This window comes from Myotis nattereri (genome assembly GCF_964212035.1).
Source record: "Myotis nattereri genome assembly, chromosome: 16".
NCBI classification, from domain to species: domain Eukaryota; kingdom Metazoa; phylum Chordata; class Mammalia; order Chiroptera; family Vespertilionidae; genus Myotis; species Myotis nattereri.
This window is the reverse complement of record NC_138091.1, coordinates 21052513-21073042: the sequence shown is the minus strand read 5'-3', so window position 1 is coordinate 21073042 and position 20530 is coordinate 21052513. Positions and strand designations below refer to the sequence as shown.

The 20530-nt window shown below is 53.9% G+C and overlaps 1 protein-coding gene across 1 annotated transcript in view; it reads left to right on the top strand.

The window, feature by feature from the left end:
* RAP1GAP2 (RAP1 GTPase activating protein 2) overlaps positions 1-20530 on the top strand; it is a 188241-nt gene that overhangs the window by 117929 nt on the left and 49782 nt on the right. The window contains exons 4-8 of the mRNA XM_081109358.1: positions 12617-12652; positions 17059-17103; positions 17836-17868; positions 18215-18427; positions 19631-19734. Of these exons, the coding sequence (XP_080965484.1) occupies positions 12617-12652; positions 17059-17103; positions 17836-17868; positions 18215-18427; positions 19631-19734 (431 nt within the window). The remainder of the gene's footprint in view (positions 1-12616; positions 12653-17058; positions 17104-17835; positions 17869-18214; positions 18428-19630; positions 19735-20530) is intronic.

Genomic DNA, 20530 nt, shown 5'->3' with positions numbered 1-20530 from the left:
GCGGTGAGCCAGAGCCAGTGTGGGAGGGATCCAAGTGGATGCTGAGGATGCAGGGGCCTGATCCTGAGTGAGGGGCTTATTCAGGACAGCCCAGCTGGGCCCCCTTGACTGCATCCCTTCTCCTAATGTGATCTCTCTTTATTAGATTTTTTTTTTCTAGAGAGAGAGAGAGAAAAGGGAGAAGGAGAGAGATAGAAACATCAATGATGAGAGAGAATCATTGATTGGTTGCCTCCTGCATGTCTCCCACTGGGGATCGGGCCCAAGCCCAGGCATGTCCCCTTAACCGGGAATCGAACCGTGACCTCATTCATGGGTCGACACTCAACCACTGAGCCACTCCTGCCGGCCACGCTGCCTTTTTTTGAGGGATTTAAGAAGTTCCATTTTCCCCTTTCTGAGTCGGGCATATTGCTCTCCTCTCAAAGCTGGGGCAGGACCGAGAGCATGCGCTGTGTTCATTAGTGTTGGAAAGAGACTCTGAGACCCAGGTGAGCCGTGGGCTGAGCTCCAGGGCCTGGCCCCTCACTCCCCACCCTTTGCTCCTGTTAACAGCACGGCTCTTGAGCGTCTCTGGGCCCCGAGCCTCAGATGCTGGGTGAGTCTCCCCAAGCCATGCACTCTCCTTTTTAATTTTCCTTGTGGGATGGCCACAGGGCATGAGCACTGCTCTCTTTTTCAAAGAACATAAAAAAAATTTTTTTAAGCCAAAGTAATACAATGCAATGATTAAAACTCAAACCCAGGCTGTTCGATAGTTCACTGTGGCTCTGCCCTCGACCCCCTCCCCAAGCTTCACCCGCAAAGGAACCTCTGCGTGCTGTTTCAGCCTTTCTTCAAACCTCTGGGTGAGACATTTTAGGCTCCGCGAGGCCCGCGTGAATGCACCAGCTTGCTTTCTTTTAGTGCTTTGTTTTTTATTCTCCTGACACATAGGGCTCCCAACTCACAGATGGGAAAATTGAGGCCCCACGCACGTGGGCCTGCCTTGAGTCCCACGACAGGTTAGGTACTGGGCCCACAACGCGTTAGACACGTGTACTGTCCTCAGGTCTTGTACTGTCCTGTGCTCCAGTCCTGCCTCCCTCCGGCATCGTGCAGGCATCGTGTTGGGAACTCATCCAAGGTAAGGATGGAAGGGCGGGGCTGCTTCTGCGCCCTGACTCTCCTCGGCCCCCAAATGAGTCTCTCTTACCACCTGCTGGCATGGTGCCTCTTCCCATGGAGGGACCTCTTGCCTTATAACGTACAAAGTGTGGTGACTTCACCAGCCTTGGGCTCCCCAGAAAAACAACATTGGCCGAGGAAGGGTCAAAGGTCAGGGCTAGTCAATGTGGCATAACAGCTCCGGGCGGACACCCAAATCCTGCAGTTCCTTGTTTGATCTTAAGGAAGTTGTTCAACGTCAGCAGCAGCAGCAGCAGCTGGGTGGTAGCAGCCACACCTACTGTGGTGCCCAGGCAGGCAGACAGGGCCCCCCGACGCGCAGGGCACAGGCCCTGGTGGAAGATGATGGATTTCTTAAAGAACCTGTTGGTGAGTGTCCCGGGCTATGGAGGAGTGCGGGTCCGGGGTCCCCCTGCCTGGAGTGGTAGGTGGTGGTGGAGCCAGGGCCCCTCCCGCTGTCCCTGGCAGGGAGCCCCTGGGGGCTGGTGGCCTATCATGGGGGCAGGGAAGCTGCCTGCCCCTCAGGGGAAGGAGGAGCAGACATCAGGTCCAGAGGGGGCTGTGTGTGGAGGGCGACCTGGGAGGCCATGGCACAGGGTCAGGGGCGAGGGCCTCTCCTGGCCTGGAGATCTGAGGTGGGGGTCCTGGCACGGGACTGGTCAGGGCTCCCCTCTGCGCTCCTCTGGCAGGGCTTCTTGGCACTGTGCCAGGGCCTGAGGGGACCGCAGCCAGGTGCAGGCCGTGCGCAGGGGCGGGCGGGGGTGGGGGGGTGCCAAGGCGAGAGAGGGAGGGACTCTGCAGCCGGGCTTCCGCCTGCCTGCAAACACTCAGAGCTGGTCCGGCCAGCCCTGTGGGGATGTGTGGTGCCCGGCGTGGCCCTGGCAGGGGACTCTGTGTCCCGTCTCAGAGCCTTGGGGCTGTGTGGTTAGTGTGACACTCGGGGGTGGTATATGGGATGTTCCTGGCTGGCCTGGAGAGTCACCGTACTTTGCTAAGCAAGATTGTGCCAGGAGGCTCTGTGGGTCCCTTGTTTCAGCTCCTCCAGGCCCTTTGTGCCCCTCCCGGTGACCACGGGGGCCCCAGGCTGACTGGGCCAGGTCAGGACGGTAGGATCTTCCTCATTCCTAGACATGCCTGCTGCAGCCAGGGGTGGCCTGTCCCTTCCCTTCTTCCTCCCTTTGCTGTGTCGCCCTGCTTTCTCTAGGGGAGCTGAGCATGACAGGTTAGGGGTGAATGTGGGGAGTGACAGGGTACTTGTTCGGGGTTGGGCCAAGGAGTTCCCCAATCTCAGGCAGTGTCACCACTGGTTCCAGGACAGGGAGAGCCTGGTGTCCCTCTCACCAAAAGGAAATGGTCTGACCCTGGTAGGGGTGTGGAGTGGTACACTGCAGGGTCTCAACTTGGGGACTGATGTCACCTGATTTGCCTTTCAGACAGACCATGTGGCTATTGTGTGGGTAGTTGGTTTAGTGGGGTGTTAGTGTGGAGGCCAGGAGCCCAGTGATGGGGCTGCCACATGGTCCCCGTGAGGGACAGTGAGAGATGGTGGGGCAGGGGAGCTGCTTAGAAGTGCTCAGACTTGACATATAGATATAGATATAGATATAGATATAGATATAGATATCTTAATCCTCACCTGAGGATATGTTTTATTGATTTTTAGAGAGAGAGAGAGGAAGGGAGAGAGAAATATTGATGTGAGAAACATCCATGAGTTGCCTCCTGCATGCTCCCCAATTGGAGATTGAACCCACAATCTAGGCATGTGCCCTGACTGGGAATTGAAGCCAAAATCTTTTGGTATATGGGATGGTGCTCCAACCAACTGAGCCAACTGGCCAGGGCAGTCTTGGGATATATTTTGACAGTAGACTTGCAGGTGGGTTGGAAGTGGGGAATGAGGATGGAGAAATCAATGATGACCCTTAGGGTTTTGTCCTGAGTGTCAGGGTGGGTGGAGGATGGGAGATGGGCTGGGGTGGAGGAAGGTGTCTGAGGGAAAAAGTTAGGGAGCCTTCTGTTGGGCTTCGTTGAATCTGAGGTGCCTATCAGACATGCATGTGAGATGTGGAGTTGGCAAACTCAGGTAGACCTGGACTTAAACCTGGCTTCTGCCTTTTCCGTGTTTGCTGTGGGTCAGTTGCTTAACCACTCTGGCCCTGCCACTCTCTAACCCCCCTCCCTGGGCTCCTGTGAGGCTGAGGGGGTGGCATTTGTGAGGTGCTTGACTCAGTGCCTGGCACATCACGGGTGCCCAACAGCGGATACCTGGGGGCTTCCTAGAACTTGGCTTCTATCATCCCATTTCTAGCTCAGAAACATTCAGTGGCTCCCTATTGAACAGCTGAGCTTGGAGCGTGTGTCTTGTGCGCTGTGTTGGCTCATGGGTGTATTTTGTTTGGTCCACATAGAGACCTTTACGCATTTGGATTGGTTATCGATGTATAAGAATTGGGAGCGTTCACATTAAAATTTGTCTTGAAAAGTTGAAAACTCTGGTTCCATCGAGCTTGCATGTCTGCTTGCAGCCCGGCTGCAGATAAGCAGCAGCTGCCCCTTTAAGAAGGGGGGGTGTGCTCTTCAGTTCACCATTGTTTCACTCCCCCACGCTTAGGTCATCCGTGTTGTTGAGCTGAAATTTTCGGAACATAAAACCAATCACTTTAAAGTGAACAGTTCAGTGGCATCTAGTACATTCACTAAGTTGTGCAACCACCGTCTTTCTCTAGTTCAAAAATGTTTTTATTACCCTCCCATAAAACTCCCTTAAGCAGCTACTCTTCCCTCTCCCCTCCTTCCGGCCGCTACAGCCAGGAAGCTGCTTTCTGTATCTGTGGACTTACCTATATCCAGGATATTTCGTACAAGTGGGATCATACCATACAGGGTGGTGCAAAAGTAGATTTACCGTCATCCATATGGGAAATAATACAATAATCACTAAATAATAATACAAGAATAAACACTGTGCTTTGCATATTCACAATTGTAAACCTACCTTTGCCCCACCCTATAGGTAAGCATGTTTTTGAGGTTCATTCACATTCTAGCATGTATCAGTACTTCATTCCTTTTTTTTTTTTTAAATTTTCACCTGAGGATATTTTCCCACTGATTTTAAGAGAGAGTGGAAAGGAGGGGGAGAGACACACAGAGAGAAACATCAATGTGAGAGAGACACATCGATTGGTTGTTTCCTGAATGGTCCATGAGAACAGGCCTTGACCAGGGCTGGGGATCGAGGCTGCAACCGAGGTAGGTGCCCTTGACTGCAATTGAACCTGGGACCCTTCAGTCCTCGGGCCAATGCTCTGTTCACTGAGTCAAACTGGCTAGGGCACTGCATTCCTTTTTTATGGCTGTATGATACTCCATTGTGTGGATATACCACAGCTTGTTTTTCTATCCATCTGTTGATGGACATTCAGAATGTTTCCATGTTTTGGCAAGTGTGAATAGTGCCACTTTTCAGTGTACAAGTGAACAACATTTGTGTACATGTATTTGTTTGAGTAGCCCCGGCTATTTTCAGTTTTCTAATTATAGCCTTTCTAGAGGGCATGATGTGGTCTCTCACATGGTTTTATTTTGCATTTCCCAGCAACTAATGATGTTGAACATCTTTTCATGTGCTTATTATCTGTTTGGAGAAATGTTGGAGAAATGTCTATCAAATCTTTTGCCCATTTTAATTGGGTTGTGTTTTTGCTATAAGAGTTCTTTTTAAAAATACATATATATTTTATTGACTTTTTACAGAGAGGAAGGGAGAGGGATAGAGAGCTAGAAACATTGATGAGAGAGAAACATCGATCAGCTGCCTCCTGCACACTCCCCACTGGGGATGTGCCCACAACCAAGGTACATGTCCTTGACCAGAATTGAACCTGGGACCCTTCAGTCCGCAGGCCGATGCTCTATCCACTGAGTCAAACCGGTTAGGGCAAGAGTTCTTTATATATTCTGGATTCTAGACTCTTACCAGATGTACTAGAGGCCCATTGCAAGAAGAGATTCGTGCAATAGGACTTCCTTTCCCCTGGCTGCTGGCACCGGTTTTACTCCGGCACCCGGCACCCGGCACTCGGCACCCAGGTCTTCGCTCTGGCCGGGCTCCGGCCAGAGCTGGCCCCGGAGCTGTGAGGCTTTCGCTGCTCCACTGGCCCCTGAGCCGCCAGGCTTTGCTCCACTGCTTGGATCCTACGTATGCAAATTAACTGCCATCTTTGTTAGGTTAATTTGCATACTCTCCAGATTGGCTGGTTAGCGTAGCAAAGGTACGGTCAATTTACATGTCTGTAAAGGTAAGATGGTTTGGAAATAATTTCTCCTAATCTTGTGGTTGTCTTTTTACTTTATCGACAACGTCCATTTCTTGGATGAAGCCCAGTTTAGCTGTGTTTTTGTTGTTTGTTTCTTATGGTGTCATATCTAGGAATCCATTGCCAAATCTAAGGCTGTGAAGATTTACTCCTAAATTTTCTTCTAAGAGTTTTACAGTTTTAGCTCTTAGGGTTAGGTTGCTGCTTCACTTTAAGGTACTTTTTGTATATGGTGGGAGGTGTAGGGGTCCAACTTCTTCCCTCTGCACAAGGATATCCAGTTTCTCCAACACCATCCACTGTTAGGAGGTGTTTGATGACGAAGTCAATCTTTACGTGTTATCCTTTCCCCCTTACGTGTTATTTGCCTGGTACCTGTAGTCATTTGCATTTTAAAATCCTGCCTTAGAGATTTAAACATCAGTCTGTTGAGTTTTTAAGATGTCTTACAAAAACCCAGTCATCCTTCCTTCCATTCTTCCTCCTGTGTCTGCTCATTGTTGGAGCACCTGTTGAGGGTAGGGTTGGCTGTCCAGGGTGAGGGGTACAGTCAGTTGCCAGAGAACAGACGGGACTTAACTGGCAGGGACACGGGCCTATCCAGGCCTGGGACTCAGCCTCCACTGTGGCTTCATCCTCATCTTGCTGGGCAGTGTATTTGGTCATTCATTAAGCAAGCATTTCTTGAGCATCTACTATGGCCCAGGTGGTTCTAGGCCCAGGGATACAGCAGTGGACAAAATAAAGAGCCCTGCCCTGGAGGATCTTGCGTTCTTTGCCTTCTTGTGGGGAATAGCCCCGATGTTTTCCAAAGGCCTTGGCAGCCAGACCAGAGACCAGCTGGCCCTCACCCTGCCCGCCCTGAGAATGGGGACGCTGAGCCAGCAGCAGAGCCCGGGCATGCGGTGTGCGCCGTGGTTAGGCAGCTGTAAGATATATCGGATGTGGCTCCCAATGGGGTATGTGTCGTGAGTTCCTAGCTCCCCCAGCTTTCCACAAATCTCTTTCCAAAACTCTCCAGAAATCCTTTTTGTGTGATGTCTTCCTTCCCCGTGGGGATGAGAAACTTGCTCTGACCCCCGTTTTCTTCCTTCCCCCGGTGCTGCGCAGCCCACATCTCCATCCCATTTTCCTGAGACCTGTGTGGGGTGAAGACATCTTGTCCGTTCTCCGTCCTCGTCTGCGTTAGTGTTTCTCGTTGCTGTTGACATGCCGTTGCCCCTCGTGTGTGTCCTGGATTCAGGTGGGCAGGGATAGGAGGCAGTGGCTATTGTGCAGGCGCCTGGTCTGTGTGGGATGCGATGCCCGGCTCTGCGGACCGGCTCACGTTACCCCACCACAGCCCGAGGTCCCCCTGTTAGCCCTGCTCCGAGGTGCCAGCGCGCAGACAACATTGTCCTGTGCTGCGAGCGGTGGTGGGTGGCAGTGGGTGCCACTTCTCCAATTAGGGTCAGGGAGGAGGAGGGGGGCGTGGGGGGCTGTTGGTGGAGGCCTCCTGAGCTGGGATGCAACAAGGAGGAAAGAACAGGAGGCCGCCGTCTGCAGGGAAGGCCGTGTGCGTGGGTAGAGCTGCTGTGGACCAGAGGGAGGCAGGCTGGGCCGTTCCTGCCACGGGAAGGGCACGGGGTGGTGAGGGGGTGGCAGTGGCTCTGCTGTACTGGAACATGCCATTGCTTCTGCTCCTTCACCAGCTGGGCAGGGACAGTGCCAGAGAGCTAGTAGGGGCATCGGGAAGATTTCTCCAGACTGGCCTTGCGATGCCTGCTCTCTTCTGCTCCTGCTACCTCGGACCTCCTCTAGCATCCTCCCCCCCTCCCCCCAAGAACTCGCTTTGCCCTTCCAAGGGGAGATCGGGCAGTTTCTATATTGGGAGGTGAGGACGACAGGGGTTGAATCCAAACTGAACCCCGGGGACCAGCCTGCAGTTTCCTTGGCTGGGCGCTAGCTCTGTGTGATTATTTCACAGCCTACTTGACTACTGGCTGTTACAGGGGAGCCCATGGGGGAATGCTGGCCGGGGTTCTGAGTGGAGTGGCAACAGCTGTTGCTAATAATACATTAGACAGCTGAGTGGATGCTGCTATTGATGAGGAGGCCGGATTACATTTCTCTGAGACAACCCAGTGCCTGGCTTCCTGATGGAGGGGGAATTCCCTTCTAAAGGATGCCCCGGGCAGGACTCTACTCTGTCCTAAAGGGCTTCTGGAACCACACAAGTGAGTCAGTCAGTGAGCATTTATTGAGTGCCTGCTGTGTGCCCTTGGCTGTGTGCAGCAATTTCAGGGGGTGTGGACCAGGGTGGGTCCCAGTGGCCAGAGCCATGTGCCAGGCTGACCTGAGTCACCCTGCGTCTGGGTGGAAAAGGAGACTTGCTCTGTGCCACGGCTGGAAAGTTCAACCCGTCACCGAGAAGCAGAGCCAGCCTGGCTGCGGTCAGGTTGCCACTGGCCGCTTTCTGCTCCCTGGCACTGTCCTGGCACACATGGTCCATCCCGTGCGTCACTCGGGGCTGAGGCTGAATCACGGCGCTTCTCTCTCACCAGCTGTGCCAGCCCCTGGAGCGTCTTCATTCGGGAAACACAGACCCATTTTAATACTAATTTAAACACCCGTTTCTGGGAAAACCACTGATGTCAAGAAAAGCCAGGTGTCCCAAATCAGGAAAAATGAACCTAAAGCTCCTCGCTGGTCCCCCGACAGGACAGGGCTCGTCTGCAGAGCGAGCTCTCCAATAGTTCCGTCTGCTGTTTCCTGAGCGCTTGCTCTGCACCAGGCCTTGGCCCGGCACATCTTGTCCTCGCTCTCCCTTCATCCTCACGTGAGCCCTGAAAGGCAGGGTTGACGCCTCCCGTTTCCAGGTGAGGGGACTGAGATTGAGTAACTTGCCTCATGCCCCACAGCTGGGCAGTAGCAGGTGGCCACTCCCAGACCTGGCCTTGACCACTGGACTCTACTGCATCCTGTATCTACTGTACCCAAACCTCAGTAGCTCTCCACTGCCTTCCAGGATAAGCCTGAATTTCTGGCATTCTCTCAGGCATTCCCGTCTGATCTTCAGCCGGTGGTTTTCAGATATGTCCATGAAGCCAGGCCGGCATGGCTAAGTGGTTAAGCGTTGACCTATGAACCAGGAGGTCACAGTTCGTTTCCCGGTCAGGGCACATGCCCGGGTTGTGGACTCAATCCCTAGTGTGGGGCGTGCAGGAGGCAGCTGATCAATGATACTCTCTCATCATTGATGTTTCTGTCTCTCTTGCCCTCTCCCTTTCTCTCTGAAATCAGTAAAAATATATTAAAAAAATAAAATATGTCCATGAACATTGTTAATGCTACGTGAGATCATACCATGTAATCTTACTTATATGTGGAATCTGATGAACAAAATAAACTGATGAATAAAATAGAACCAGAGGCATGGATACATGGAGCAGACTGACAGGTGTTGGGGGGAAGGGGACGGGCAGGGAGGGGACTGCATGATAAAAAGTTGAAGGGATTAGCTGACATCCTTATTGGAACCACCTGAGAAACCCTGAGCTGGAACTACACAACTAAGCCACTTCGGACGTCCTGACCCACAGAAATTGTTTTGAGTCAAAAAATTTTTGGAGTAATTTGTTACACAGCAATAGGGAACTAATGCACTTGACCTCTCAGCCAGAAGTGCTTTATGCCCCTGGGCCACTGGTCATCTGTAAAATAACCCTGGGTACTTTGTCTCGGAAGTAAGATCAAGTACCCTGGAAATTGGGCCCTTGCCTGGTATTTCCAGTGTCCAGTCCATGCTTTGCTGTTAGGTTAACTGATGAACCAATACAAGGGCATTGTCTAAGAACCCACCTGAAGTATTGTTTGACTGCCAGTTGGCACGGATGACAGAGTGAGCGGAATTTGGGGGTGATTCAGGAGAGCCCCGTAGTCTATAACACACCAAGCCAAGGTTAGACCTGGACACGAGTTAGCCTGAATCCAGGGACTTCCTTTGGGCACCAAAGGCTGTCCTTGTGTCCCTGAACACACCCTGTCATGAAAGTGGCGGAAGGGCCTATAGCAGCAGGAGGTGGGGGCAGCAAAAAGGAAAAATTTATCCTTAACCTGTACTTCATTTCGGCATGTATCCTTCAAGATCGATTTCTCTGGATGACTCATGTGTATATTTACATGCAGATATATCTATATCTATTATCCACGTATCTATGTATCCATGAATCTATCTATATCTATCCATCCATCCAAAAAAATTTTTGTAACATTTAATTTTAAAAATTGGGATCATGCTCTAGTCCAGTGATGGTGAACCTTTTGAGCTCGGCGTGTCAGCATTTTGAAAAACCCTAACTTAACTCTGGTGCTGTGTCACATATACAAATTTTTTGATATTTGCAACCATAGTAAAACAAAGACTTATATTTTTGATACTTATTTTATATATTTAAATGCCATTTAACAAAGAAAAATCAACCAAAAAAATGAGTTCGCATGTCACCTCTGACACGCGTGTCATAGGTTCGCCATCACTGCTCTGGACTATTTTTTTCACTTAACCACGCGCTGTAAATATTTGTGCTGACAGGATCAGCGCCGATCTCCTCTAATAGTATTTGAGTGTATGAGCTTAAAGCCATGCAGGTTTATCCTTTCCTTCACCGGGTGGATATTTTGGCTGTTTGTGCTTTCTTGCCTATAAACAATGCTGTGACAGATATTCTTGTATACACATCCTTGTGTAGTTGCTCAGATATTGCTGTAGAGTACATTCCTAGAGGGGGTTTATTGGATCAAAATGTGCGAACATTCTAAAGGCTTTGGGCACACAGTGCCCGATCGCCCTTCAGAAAGCTTGTGCCAGGTGCACATGTACCTGTTGCCCCTGTGTCCTTAGCTCCACATCCTGGCTAGCACTGGGTTTTCTCTTTAATGTTGGCCAATCTGATAGATGAAAGATGTTATCTTATCTTAATTTCTTTCACAACCAGGAAGGTTGGGCATGTTCCTTGTGTTTATTGGTCATTTTATCTTTCTCCTTGAGCAAATTGTTCATGTCCTTTGCACATTTTTTTGTTTGTTTGTTTCCCTTACAAAACCAGTACTTTATTCCTTTTTATGGCTAAATAGGAATCCACTGTATGGATCTGCTGTAATTGTATAATCATGAGTTGGTGGACGTTTGGGTTGTTTCCACTTGTTGGATATTATGAATATTGCTGCTGGGAACATTGGTGTACAAGTTTCGTGTAGACATACGTTTTTATTTTTCTTGGGGGTATATGCCCAGGAGTGGAGTTGCTAGGTCAAATGGTGAGTCTTTGCTTAACTTTTTGAGGAACCGCCAAACTGTTTTCCACAGTGGCTGTACCATTTTATATCCCCACCAACAGTATACGAGGGTTCTAATTTCCCTTGATTCTTGCCGATACTTGTTACTGTCTTTTTGGGTATAGCCATTCCAGTGGGTGTAAAGTGGTCTCTCGTTGTGGTTTTGTTCCGTATTTCCCAGTGATGAATGATGTTGAGCATCTCTGCATGTTCTTGTTGTCTTCTTGTATCACTTCCTTGAAGAAATATATTCTAGATACAAATCTCTTATCAGACATATGATTTGCAAATATTTTCTCCTGTTCTGTGGATTGTCCATTGAAGCACACACATTCTTAATTTTGGTGAAGTCTAACTTCACCAAAGTACATGCACACGTGGGGTTTCCAGACCCTGCAACCTGAACTGCTGGTGGGTCAGAGACAGTCTGCCTCCTCAGGTCAGCTTCGGCCTGGGAGAGGCCAGCTGGAGCCTGCCGCAGGGATGGGTCTCCCCGGGTGACTTCACAAGGGTCCCTCCCATGGCGGTTCTCTCCTGAGGACTCAGGGCAGCCGGGCTCCAGGTGGCTCTGGCCGTTGGTGCCTGCAGAGGAAGGAGAGCGTTTGGATGCTCTAGCTCTGCACGGAGAAGTGACAAGGGCACGCTTCGTCCTCCTCATCTCTGCTTTCTGTTCTTCCCTATCTCTCTGGGCGCTCATGAACTCATGGCTGGCCAGGGCCCAGAGGTGGGCAGTGGTATTCAGACAAGAAAGTGGGGCTGTTTCCACAGAATGGGAAGTGGGGAAACCCATGTTTATTTTGCTAGGATAGAACTTCCAGCCCCTCACACCTTCATCCCACTCCCTCCTTCTCCTTTTTGTCTCACCTGGAGTTTATAAAGGTGGTACCCAAGTAGGATAATGATTTGGACTCACGTAGTTTGAGATTTTTAAAACAGCCCACCCAGGCCCCCGGAGGCTGCTGTTCAGTGGCTCCAGGCACCGGGCAGCCACTGGCAGAGACGGCATAGCCAGGGCCCAGGCCCCACCGCTGCCCTGGCCAGAGTGGCTCTGCTTCTATTGCCTTTAAAAAAAAAATCCTCACCCAAGAAGTGAAGATATTTTTTCTATTGATTTTTATAGAGAAAGTGGAAGGGGCAGGACGGGGGGGGGGGGGGGGGAGAGAAAAACATTCATGTGAGTTCATGTGAGAGAGACACATCAATACATCAATTGGTTGCTTCCTGCATGTACCCTAGCGGGGTGTGGGAATCAAACCTGCAACCCAGGTGACCTGCCTTTGACCGGAGTTGAATCTGAGACCCTCTGGTGTGCAGGCCAGTGCTCTAACCACTGAGCAACCTTTATTTCTTTTCGGTGTTAGAGTTCTAAGTGAGATTTTGTATAAGGAGATGGAAGGGCTGTGTTGGCAAAGCAGTTGGGAAGCTGCTCATGGTGGACACCTTGCCCCCACTGTTAGGTTGAAAACACCCCAAACACGAATTCTGCTGGAGGCCGACTCCCATGATGCTCTGGGGAGCTCGGATTTTCCCAGAGGCCCCCATGCTCCTCTCTGTTGACAGAGACGGAGTGGCTGCTCTCCCCGTGGCACTTGCCAGCCCCCGTGTTTAATTTTTTCTCTTGTCGTATGGGGTGTTCTGGCCCTGCAGCTCTGCGAAGGCAAAATCAAATGATCTTCTGTCTTGATCCAAATACGTTTTGTCTCCGGGAAAGCCCTGGGCTAGGGAAGCTTTTAGACGATCGGTGAGGCAGTTTTCTCAGCAGGCCTCCCGGCGGACACCCCACCTTTCTCTCCCCTCTTTGTGTCTTTCAGTCGGCGGAGTTCTTCGAGATGCTGGAGAAAATGCAGGTGAGCATCCATCCCCAAGGGGGAGAGCCGAACCCTGGGTAGGGGGGGTGCTGCAGCAACCTCAGGGGACACAACACCAGGCAGAACCCACGGGCAGAACGTGGGCACCTTGGAGGGAGGGGCAGAGAAGAGAGAACTCACCGTCCCAATGGCCCGGACAACCCGAGGGCATTTCCACACCGAGTGGCACAGTGGCTTCTGGGCCGGCTCCTGCCTGAAGACCAGGGAGAAGATAAAAAACAGAAACTGCATGCAGAGCGGATGGACGGGCTGCCATCAGCCCCACGGGTGTGGGGAGAGCCTGAGAGATGTTCCTGGAATGGGCTGGAAAGAAAGCCTCAAAAAGACAGCCCCTTCGTGGGGGCCTCATCCTGTGCTGGGAGGCAGAGCGGAGGCCGAGAGACAGACCTGAGTTCAAACTCTGCATCTAACGCTGGCTTGCCAAATTCCTCCCCTTTCTAACCTCTCGCTCCTGTTTTTTGTTTACTAACAGACGTGTTCTCCCCTCACTCTGACACCAAGCGTGTGGTGTGTTCCCCCCACCAGACAATCTGTGCAGCCAGCTGGGCTCCACGCAGTTCTGACGCTGTCTCCCTGGAGGTAGTGTCAGCTCCCACAGGGCACGGGCACTGCCCCGGGGGCTTCCTCCACTCCGATGCCAGTCACAAGTCCAGGTTGCCACTTGGGCTTCTGACCCCACGACCCCCTTTTCCAGTTCAATTAATTTGCTAGAGTGGCTCACAGAACCCAGGGAAATGGTTTACTTACCAGATTGCCAGTTTATGGTAAGGACACAACTAAGGAACAGCAGCAGGAAGAGAGGCATAGGGCAAGGCCTGTGGGAAGGGCCTGGAGCGGCCGTGCCCTCTGAGTGCCCCACTCTCCCCAAACCTCCACGGGTCCATCAACCCCAGACGCTCCCCAAACCCCACCCTTTTGGGTTTTATGGAGGCTGCATTAGGCATGATGGACACCATCACCGGCTGTGGGTGATCGTCTCAACCTCCAGCTTCTCTCCCCTCCCCCGAGAGTGGGAGTGGGCGGTGGGTTCCCCTGTCAGTCAGCTCCCATCCTTCGGAAAGTCCCAGAAGACACCTCATTAACATAAACTGACTGGCACAAACTCCTGGGTCACACTCCTTTCGCCGTTATGGCTGTGGAGCTGTTGCAGGAACCAAGGGCCAAAGACCAAATCCTGGAACAAAACTGCTCCCAAGTGCCCTCACCATTTGGGAAATTCCAAGGGTTTTAGGAGTTCTGTGCCAGGAGCGGGATAAAGACCAAAATATATATTTCTTACAATAAATCACTATCACAGCCTCTATAGAGATAGGAGAATGAAAATGTCCACTTGCATCGTTTCTGGGATGAAACAAGATGATTTTTGTAAATACTTGGTGGGCAGTGCATAGAGTCAGTGTTAGTGTGGGGCCCTTGTAATTGCTCATCACCCTGGGGTCAGGCTTTCAGGTAAGACCCACTGCGTTAAGGACTATGGGGAGAGGTCCGGAAGGTATAATTGGTCCAGGTGGAAGAGTGGCAAGAACATACTGATAAGTATATTTTAAGCACTGGTCTGGGGCGAGAGGTTGACAGGTGTTATCTCATTTCTTCTTGACAAGGCCCCCAGGAGGCAGGTATGTTATCATCATCATCATCATCATCATCATTCCCATTTCACAGGTGGGAAAACGGAGGCACAGAGATATTAAATAAAACACTCAAGGGCTCATGGCTAGCAAGTAGCTCCAGAGCCAGAAGGCATAGGCATTATGTCATGCTTCTTCCCTGAAGTAGATGCTCCAGGCACGAGGAAGGAAGGATCTATAGGAATGGACTGGAATAGGAGGAAAGGCACCCAGGGTGCCCACTGCCGTCCTGAGATGCAGGCGGAGCTTCTGAGAGGGCTGCTGCTGTGAGCGAGCCAGGTCCTCCCCGGAAAGCAGGTCTCCCTAAGGATGGGGAAGGGGAGGGTTGGTTTGAGAGAAAAATATCTGTAGTGGTTGTGTCCTTATCACAAGCAAGTTATTAAGATCCTCCTCTGTGCCCAGCAGAGTGTGGACAGCCAGCTAACTTAGTATGTATTTATACGCATTTAGGGGACTTACAACCAGGTGGTGGGTACGGAGACGGTAGGTGCCTTGACAGCGAGTGCCTATATAACGGAGCGCTCCGTCCGCTGGAGGGAAGCCGGGTCTCACCCAAGCCCGCGGAGTCGTGGCAGTCTGGGCAGCTGGCAGGGCGTCTGCAGCGCACCCTGCCTTCTCTCTGGTTTCTCCATGACCACCCACCCCTCGCCCCCAGGAGCACATGATTCAGCCCTGCGCAACCGGCCTTGTGCTGTTCTGCTGTTTGGAGGCCGCGGGCTTGACTTCGCTCGATCGGGAGCCTCTGCAGGGCGGGAGTCTGGCTGTGGCTCCCTGTGTCTTCACGGCAGCCCACACCAGGGGCAGCTGCTGACTCCATGTCAGTAGAGACTTTGGGGGTCAGATCAGACTTCAGTGTTTAGGTCCCTACCATGTGCCCCCTGGGCCCCAGCCTCTGAGCGGCCGAGGTTTTCAGCTCCTCTGTATGTGGGAAACTCACATGGAGAAACTCAATGGGGGTTCTGTCCCTGAGTGTGGGTGCCATCTGGCCTCGTGCTGCAGTGTGGGGCCTGAAGCTCACCAGGCCGGCGCCCAGGGCCCTCTGTGACCCAGGACTCCTGACCCCAGCCCTAGAGGCTGGGAATTTGAAGACGGGCACAGTTTTGGGTCCTCTCTGTTCTGGGTTCAAATTCTAACGCTGACAGGCAGAAGCGGAGTGACCTTGGTCAAGCCGTTCGACTCCTCTGAGTCCCAATGTTTTCATGGCGGGGATGGGGGGTGGTCGGGGAGAGAGATAATGAGGGGAGAGGGCCCAGTGCCGGCAGTGGCTGTCATGGTGGAGGGGAGGGGACAGGAGGAGGTTTGTTCTCCGGCCCAGGGGCTGTTCCCAGGCTGGGATGACTCATGCAGGACAAACAAAACAAACTTCTGACGTCAGGCCCTTCCCCACCCGCCCAGTTTGCCTCCCTGGACAGGGTCTGCAGGCCACCCAGGTGGTTTCCTCCCTGTGTGGGGAGAGGAGCACCTGCCCAGGGGGAGGGGCCCCCACGCCCACCTGACCAGGGCCGCAGGTGACTCAGCCTGGAGAGGCGGGAGGAGCCTCTAGTCTGCCCCGTGAGCAGGAACCCTGAGCCCGAGGGCTCCGCGATTGGGTCCTGCACTTGGTGGACAGATGGCCCGGCTTCAGAGCCAGGCCCTTCCACGCACTAATTGAGTGACATTCGGCAGGCAGCTTCCTCCCTGGGCTTCGGTTTCCTCTTTGGTACAAAGGTGCTGAGGGCTTCAGAGGGGACGGTAGAGGGAGTGCGCTGTGGAAGGTTCAAGTCCCCGGCCTTACATTATGACGAGGCAGCAGCTGCTTCCGGACTCCCTTCTCTCCTAGTTGTCCCACCGATGATGTGGATTGATCCACGTGCCTGTGGGAGCGCCATGTGCTCTCCTCCCACGAAACCCAGTTAAGCGGGAACTTGACCGTGGGCTAACGGTCTAGGTCTTGGCACTGTCCCCGCAGCGAGTCTTCCCGATGCTGCAGGGGAGCCGGTTAACCCAGGCCCCGCTCCCCGTGGTGTCTGCTCCTTGCAGGGACACATCTGAGAGGGGAAGGGCGGGTGTTAGATTCCTCATTTCACAGAGGAAACGAGGGGCGCTGCAGAAGGCTTAGCATCACTAATAGCAGGAGAGTGGCAGAATGAGGACCAGGCGCAGGCCACCTGCCTGCCACCCATGGGCCCTCTCACCAGGGAGGGGCTGGAGCTGGTGTGGCATGAGGTCCAGAGTCTGGCTCTGACCCCCACAGACATGGGTTCCCTTTCTGCCCCTCACCTCATCCTCTGGGAGACCGGGGGCGATATTTCAACGCCATGACGATGGTACTGCCTACCCCGGGATAGCAATACGTCAGAGCCTTTACTATCTGCCGGTCATTCTTCCACGGGCTTAACATGTTATCCACATTTTACCTTCACCACCATAGTAGGCGCCCTTACTGTTCCCATTTTACAGCTGGAAACACTGAGCCACAGAGAGGTTTTGTGACTTGCCCAAGGTCGTAAGGTCGTAAGTGACAGTGTTGGGATTTGAACCCTGATCTGGCTGAGTCCATGCCCTTCACCCCCTGCCCCGCTGCCTCGTCCGGGCTGCTGTGAGGTCTGCGTGTGCCGAGGTGTGTGACTTGCAAGGGCCCAGCACGTGGCAGCCCTTTACTGTCATTACCACTGACCCCCAGCTAAGGCAGGTGCTCCCAAGGGTCTGCTTCCTCCGTGCCGTCTCTATTTTGTGGCTCTTGCTTTTCCATGGATCCTCTTTTCCTTGTTTCTGCAGGGGATCAAGCTTGAAGAGCAGAAGCCGGGACCCCAGAAGAACAAGGTGGGCTGGGTGGGCGAGCTGGCAGCCAGGTGGGCCCCGTGAGGGGGCCAGGTGAGAGGAAGGCAGGGGCAGCGGCCAGCATGCTGGGGTCCGCTGTCTCACACCATCTAACTCTGACTTTCACCTTGTTGACCAGGGCATGGTGAGCAGGAAGGCAGGCCTTGGCTGAGGCCTTTAGGCACCGTCAGAGCAGGCTGGGGTGGAGGCCTCGGGGGAGGCCTGAGGCTTGCGATGTGGCCTGGCTCCCGCACACCTGCTCCTGGGAGCGAACCACACACACAGTGTGTCGGGGTGTCAGGCTCCGCTCCAGGCTCCAGCAGGCAGTCAGCTCTCAGCTTCAGGTTCTGTTCCCAAGGCCTAGGAGTGCCGCTTATCACCTGGAGGTCAGCCCCCTTGCCTGGGGGGGGACCGGGGCCGTCCCCCCGTTGGAGCATCCTGGGAGAGCAGCTCGCGTCAGGATGCGTGTGAGGTCCAGCGCCTTGTGTCCTGTGTCTTCCTTCCTCTGCACTGCCTCTTCCGCTGGCCCCCTTGCACTCAGGTTCTGTCAGTTCGGGGACGAACTCGAGAGAAGCCAGGCCCAAGCTGCCTGTAGGCTGTTCACCCGCCTTGGTGCAGCCTGCCAGGCCCCCAACACCTCCCCCCAGACCTGGGGGAGGGACGGGAAATGGTGACCAAGCTTCACGGGCCGGGCCGTGCTGGGACTGACCGTGGCATTGTGTGTTTGTCTTGCAGGACGACTATATCCCGTACCCCAGCATCGATGAGGTAGGAGCCCCCTGGATCCTGTCTCGGGGGCAAGGCCCGGGGAGCTGAGGGCGATGATGGTGATGGTCCCTCTGCCTCCCCCTGGTGGGGAGAGCCTTAGGACTTGAGGGCCTGAGACCTTTCCCATTTGTGACTTCAGCTTTTTTTTAAAAAAAATCAGGAGTGCCGAAGTTGGAGATATTGTGGGTCCTGGAGGAGGGGTTCATGCTACTGCCTTTGGATTCCTGTATGGGGGTCCCCTCTGTGGGAGTAGCTCGGAGGTGGGGGGGATACCACCATTGGCGCCCCTCCACTTCCCCCGCAGACCAGGGCAGGCTGCAGGGCAAGACTCTCCTTTTGCCTCCAGGTTGTGGAGAAGGGAGGCCCGTACCCCCTGATTGTCCTGCCCCAGTTTGGGGGCTACTGGATCGAGGACCCGGAGAACGTGGGCACGCCCACCTCGCTGGGCAGCAGCATCTGTGAGGAGGAGGAAGAGGACAGCTTCAGCCCCAGCACCTTTGGCTACAAGCTCGAGTGCAAGAGTGAAGCCAGGGCCTACCGCAGGCACTTCCTGGGCAAGGTGAGGCCAGGCCCTGGTGAAAGCGGCTACTGGGGGGTCGGCCTGGGGAACCCAGCGTCTCTCCCCAGTGCCCCCTCTCTGCCCTACCCCTCCCTCGCCGCCTGCCTCTGTCCTCCTTGGAGAGGTCTGCCTGGCTCTGCTCCTGGGCAGGGGGCAGGGGGTGTGCAGGAGCCCAGGGGGCTCAGTGTGATGGGTCCTTGTGGGGACCGCCCCCAGCAGACGTTCTAGGAGGCGATGGACTAGGTAGTGTTTGGGGGGTGGAAGGAGAAAATACATTCTCACTCCTTGGAAGTCTCTGACTGCTTAACCGGGACAGTTCCGTTTCTTTCCATACATCCCGCCCTTCAGCCTTGCCTGGTTCCAGAAGTCCCGAGGGCAGGCTCCGGGAGTCTCCTGCCCACCAGCTTTGCTGAGTCTCCGGGGGAGGAGATGGATCAGGATCCCCCTGTCTCCCCACCTTGTTAGAATTCAGATCCCAGGCCCCGCCCTAATACAGCAGGCTGGGTGCACCCCCTGAGCCGGGGTGAGACCCACTATGAGATCTCCCGGCTCTGCTTGGTGGAGGTGCCAGGCCCTGCCCCTTCTTCATTCTCTCAAATCGCCTGAAGCCGCAGGGGCTGCTCCCTGGGACGGGGAGTGGACTCAGTGTCTTGTGGGGAAGCACTTGAGCTGCGGTCGAGGCGTGTGTGGGTTTGAATCCTGGATCTGCCGCCTTCTAGCTGTGTGACCCTGGAGAGTGACTTAACCTGCCTGCACATGTTTTCTCCATCTGTGACATGGGAGCTGCCCCCATAAAGTTGTGGTCTGGGTTAAAGGAGATAATGGGTACTAAGCAATTAGCCCAGTGCCTGGCACAGACAGCCTGAAGATTTGGTCGTCGGAGTCAATTACTGTGGTCCTCCTCCTCCTCCCTCTCCTTCCCCCTGCTCCTCCTCCTCCTCCTCCTCCTCCTCCTCCCTCTCCTTCCCCCTGCTCCTCCTCCTCCTCCTCCTCCTCCTCTCCCTCCTCCCCCTCCCCCTCCTCCTTGTCCCTCTTCTCCTCCTCCCTTTCTCCTCTTCCTCCCCATCTATAGCAGCCACAGCTGGCGCATCCTGGTCTTCCTCCTTGCTGTGGGGCTTCTCACTCCTGGGGAAGGAGGTGATTTTGGGGGGCTGTGCCTGGAAGGCCCCCTCCTCCCTGCTAACACCCGATTTCTGCTTCTAGGATCATCTAAACTTTTACTGCACCGGTAGCAGTTTGGGGAACCTGCTCCTGTCCATCAAGTGCGAGGAGGTGGAGGGCATTGAGTACCTTCGGATTATTCTCAGGTGGGGCTGCGGCACGGTTGGAGGCCACACCCTAGTGGTGGGGACCCAGAAATACCAGTCTGACCAGTCCTGTGGGGGGGGGGGGGGGTGAGGGGAAGGGTGGAGGTGGGGATAGGGAGACAGACCGGGCCTGTGTTCTATGTTCGGGTTGCCAGGCAGGAAGACCAGGTGTTTTGCCAGCTGACTGATTGTGGGAGGCAGTGGCATCCTGGTCTCAAGGTCACATAGACCTTACCTTCACTGCCTGTCTCTGGCTGTGAGGAAGACGGAGAGGAAAGATAGCGACGGCTCGTTTTGCAGAGACACAGTCCCACGTGGTCCTGGGAGAGGGTTTGCCGGGACACAGCCCACGGCACACATCCAGTCGGGAACTATAGACCCCAAAGCGTCCGCGTGCATGCTGGGTCCTCAGGATGGGGTGGTGGCCACAACAGAAGCACCGATTTACAGCTAAGCCAGGGACCTCTCCGGAACCGGCTCCCGTTCGGTTCGACTAACATGTCCCGTGGAGCCGCCTTTGTACCAGGAGCTGTGATGGGGCTTGGGCTGCAGTGGTGACAGCGGTGGTAACCTCTCCAGAGGGAGAGAAGAAGGGGATGGCGCAGTGTGTGGCGCAGGTCTGTTTCAGTGACAGGCACAGGGTGCTGTGGAGCCCAGAGTCTGTCTCATTCCTCTGTCCCTGGGCCGGTGGGGAAGCCAGGACGGCCAGTGCCAAGGCCGAGGCCGGTGCTTGGCAGGGAGCTGTGAACCTGTCGGGCTCCCGATCCCTACTTGTTGAATCAAATTGGAAGTCCTT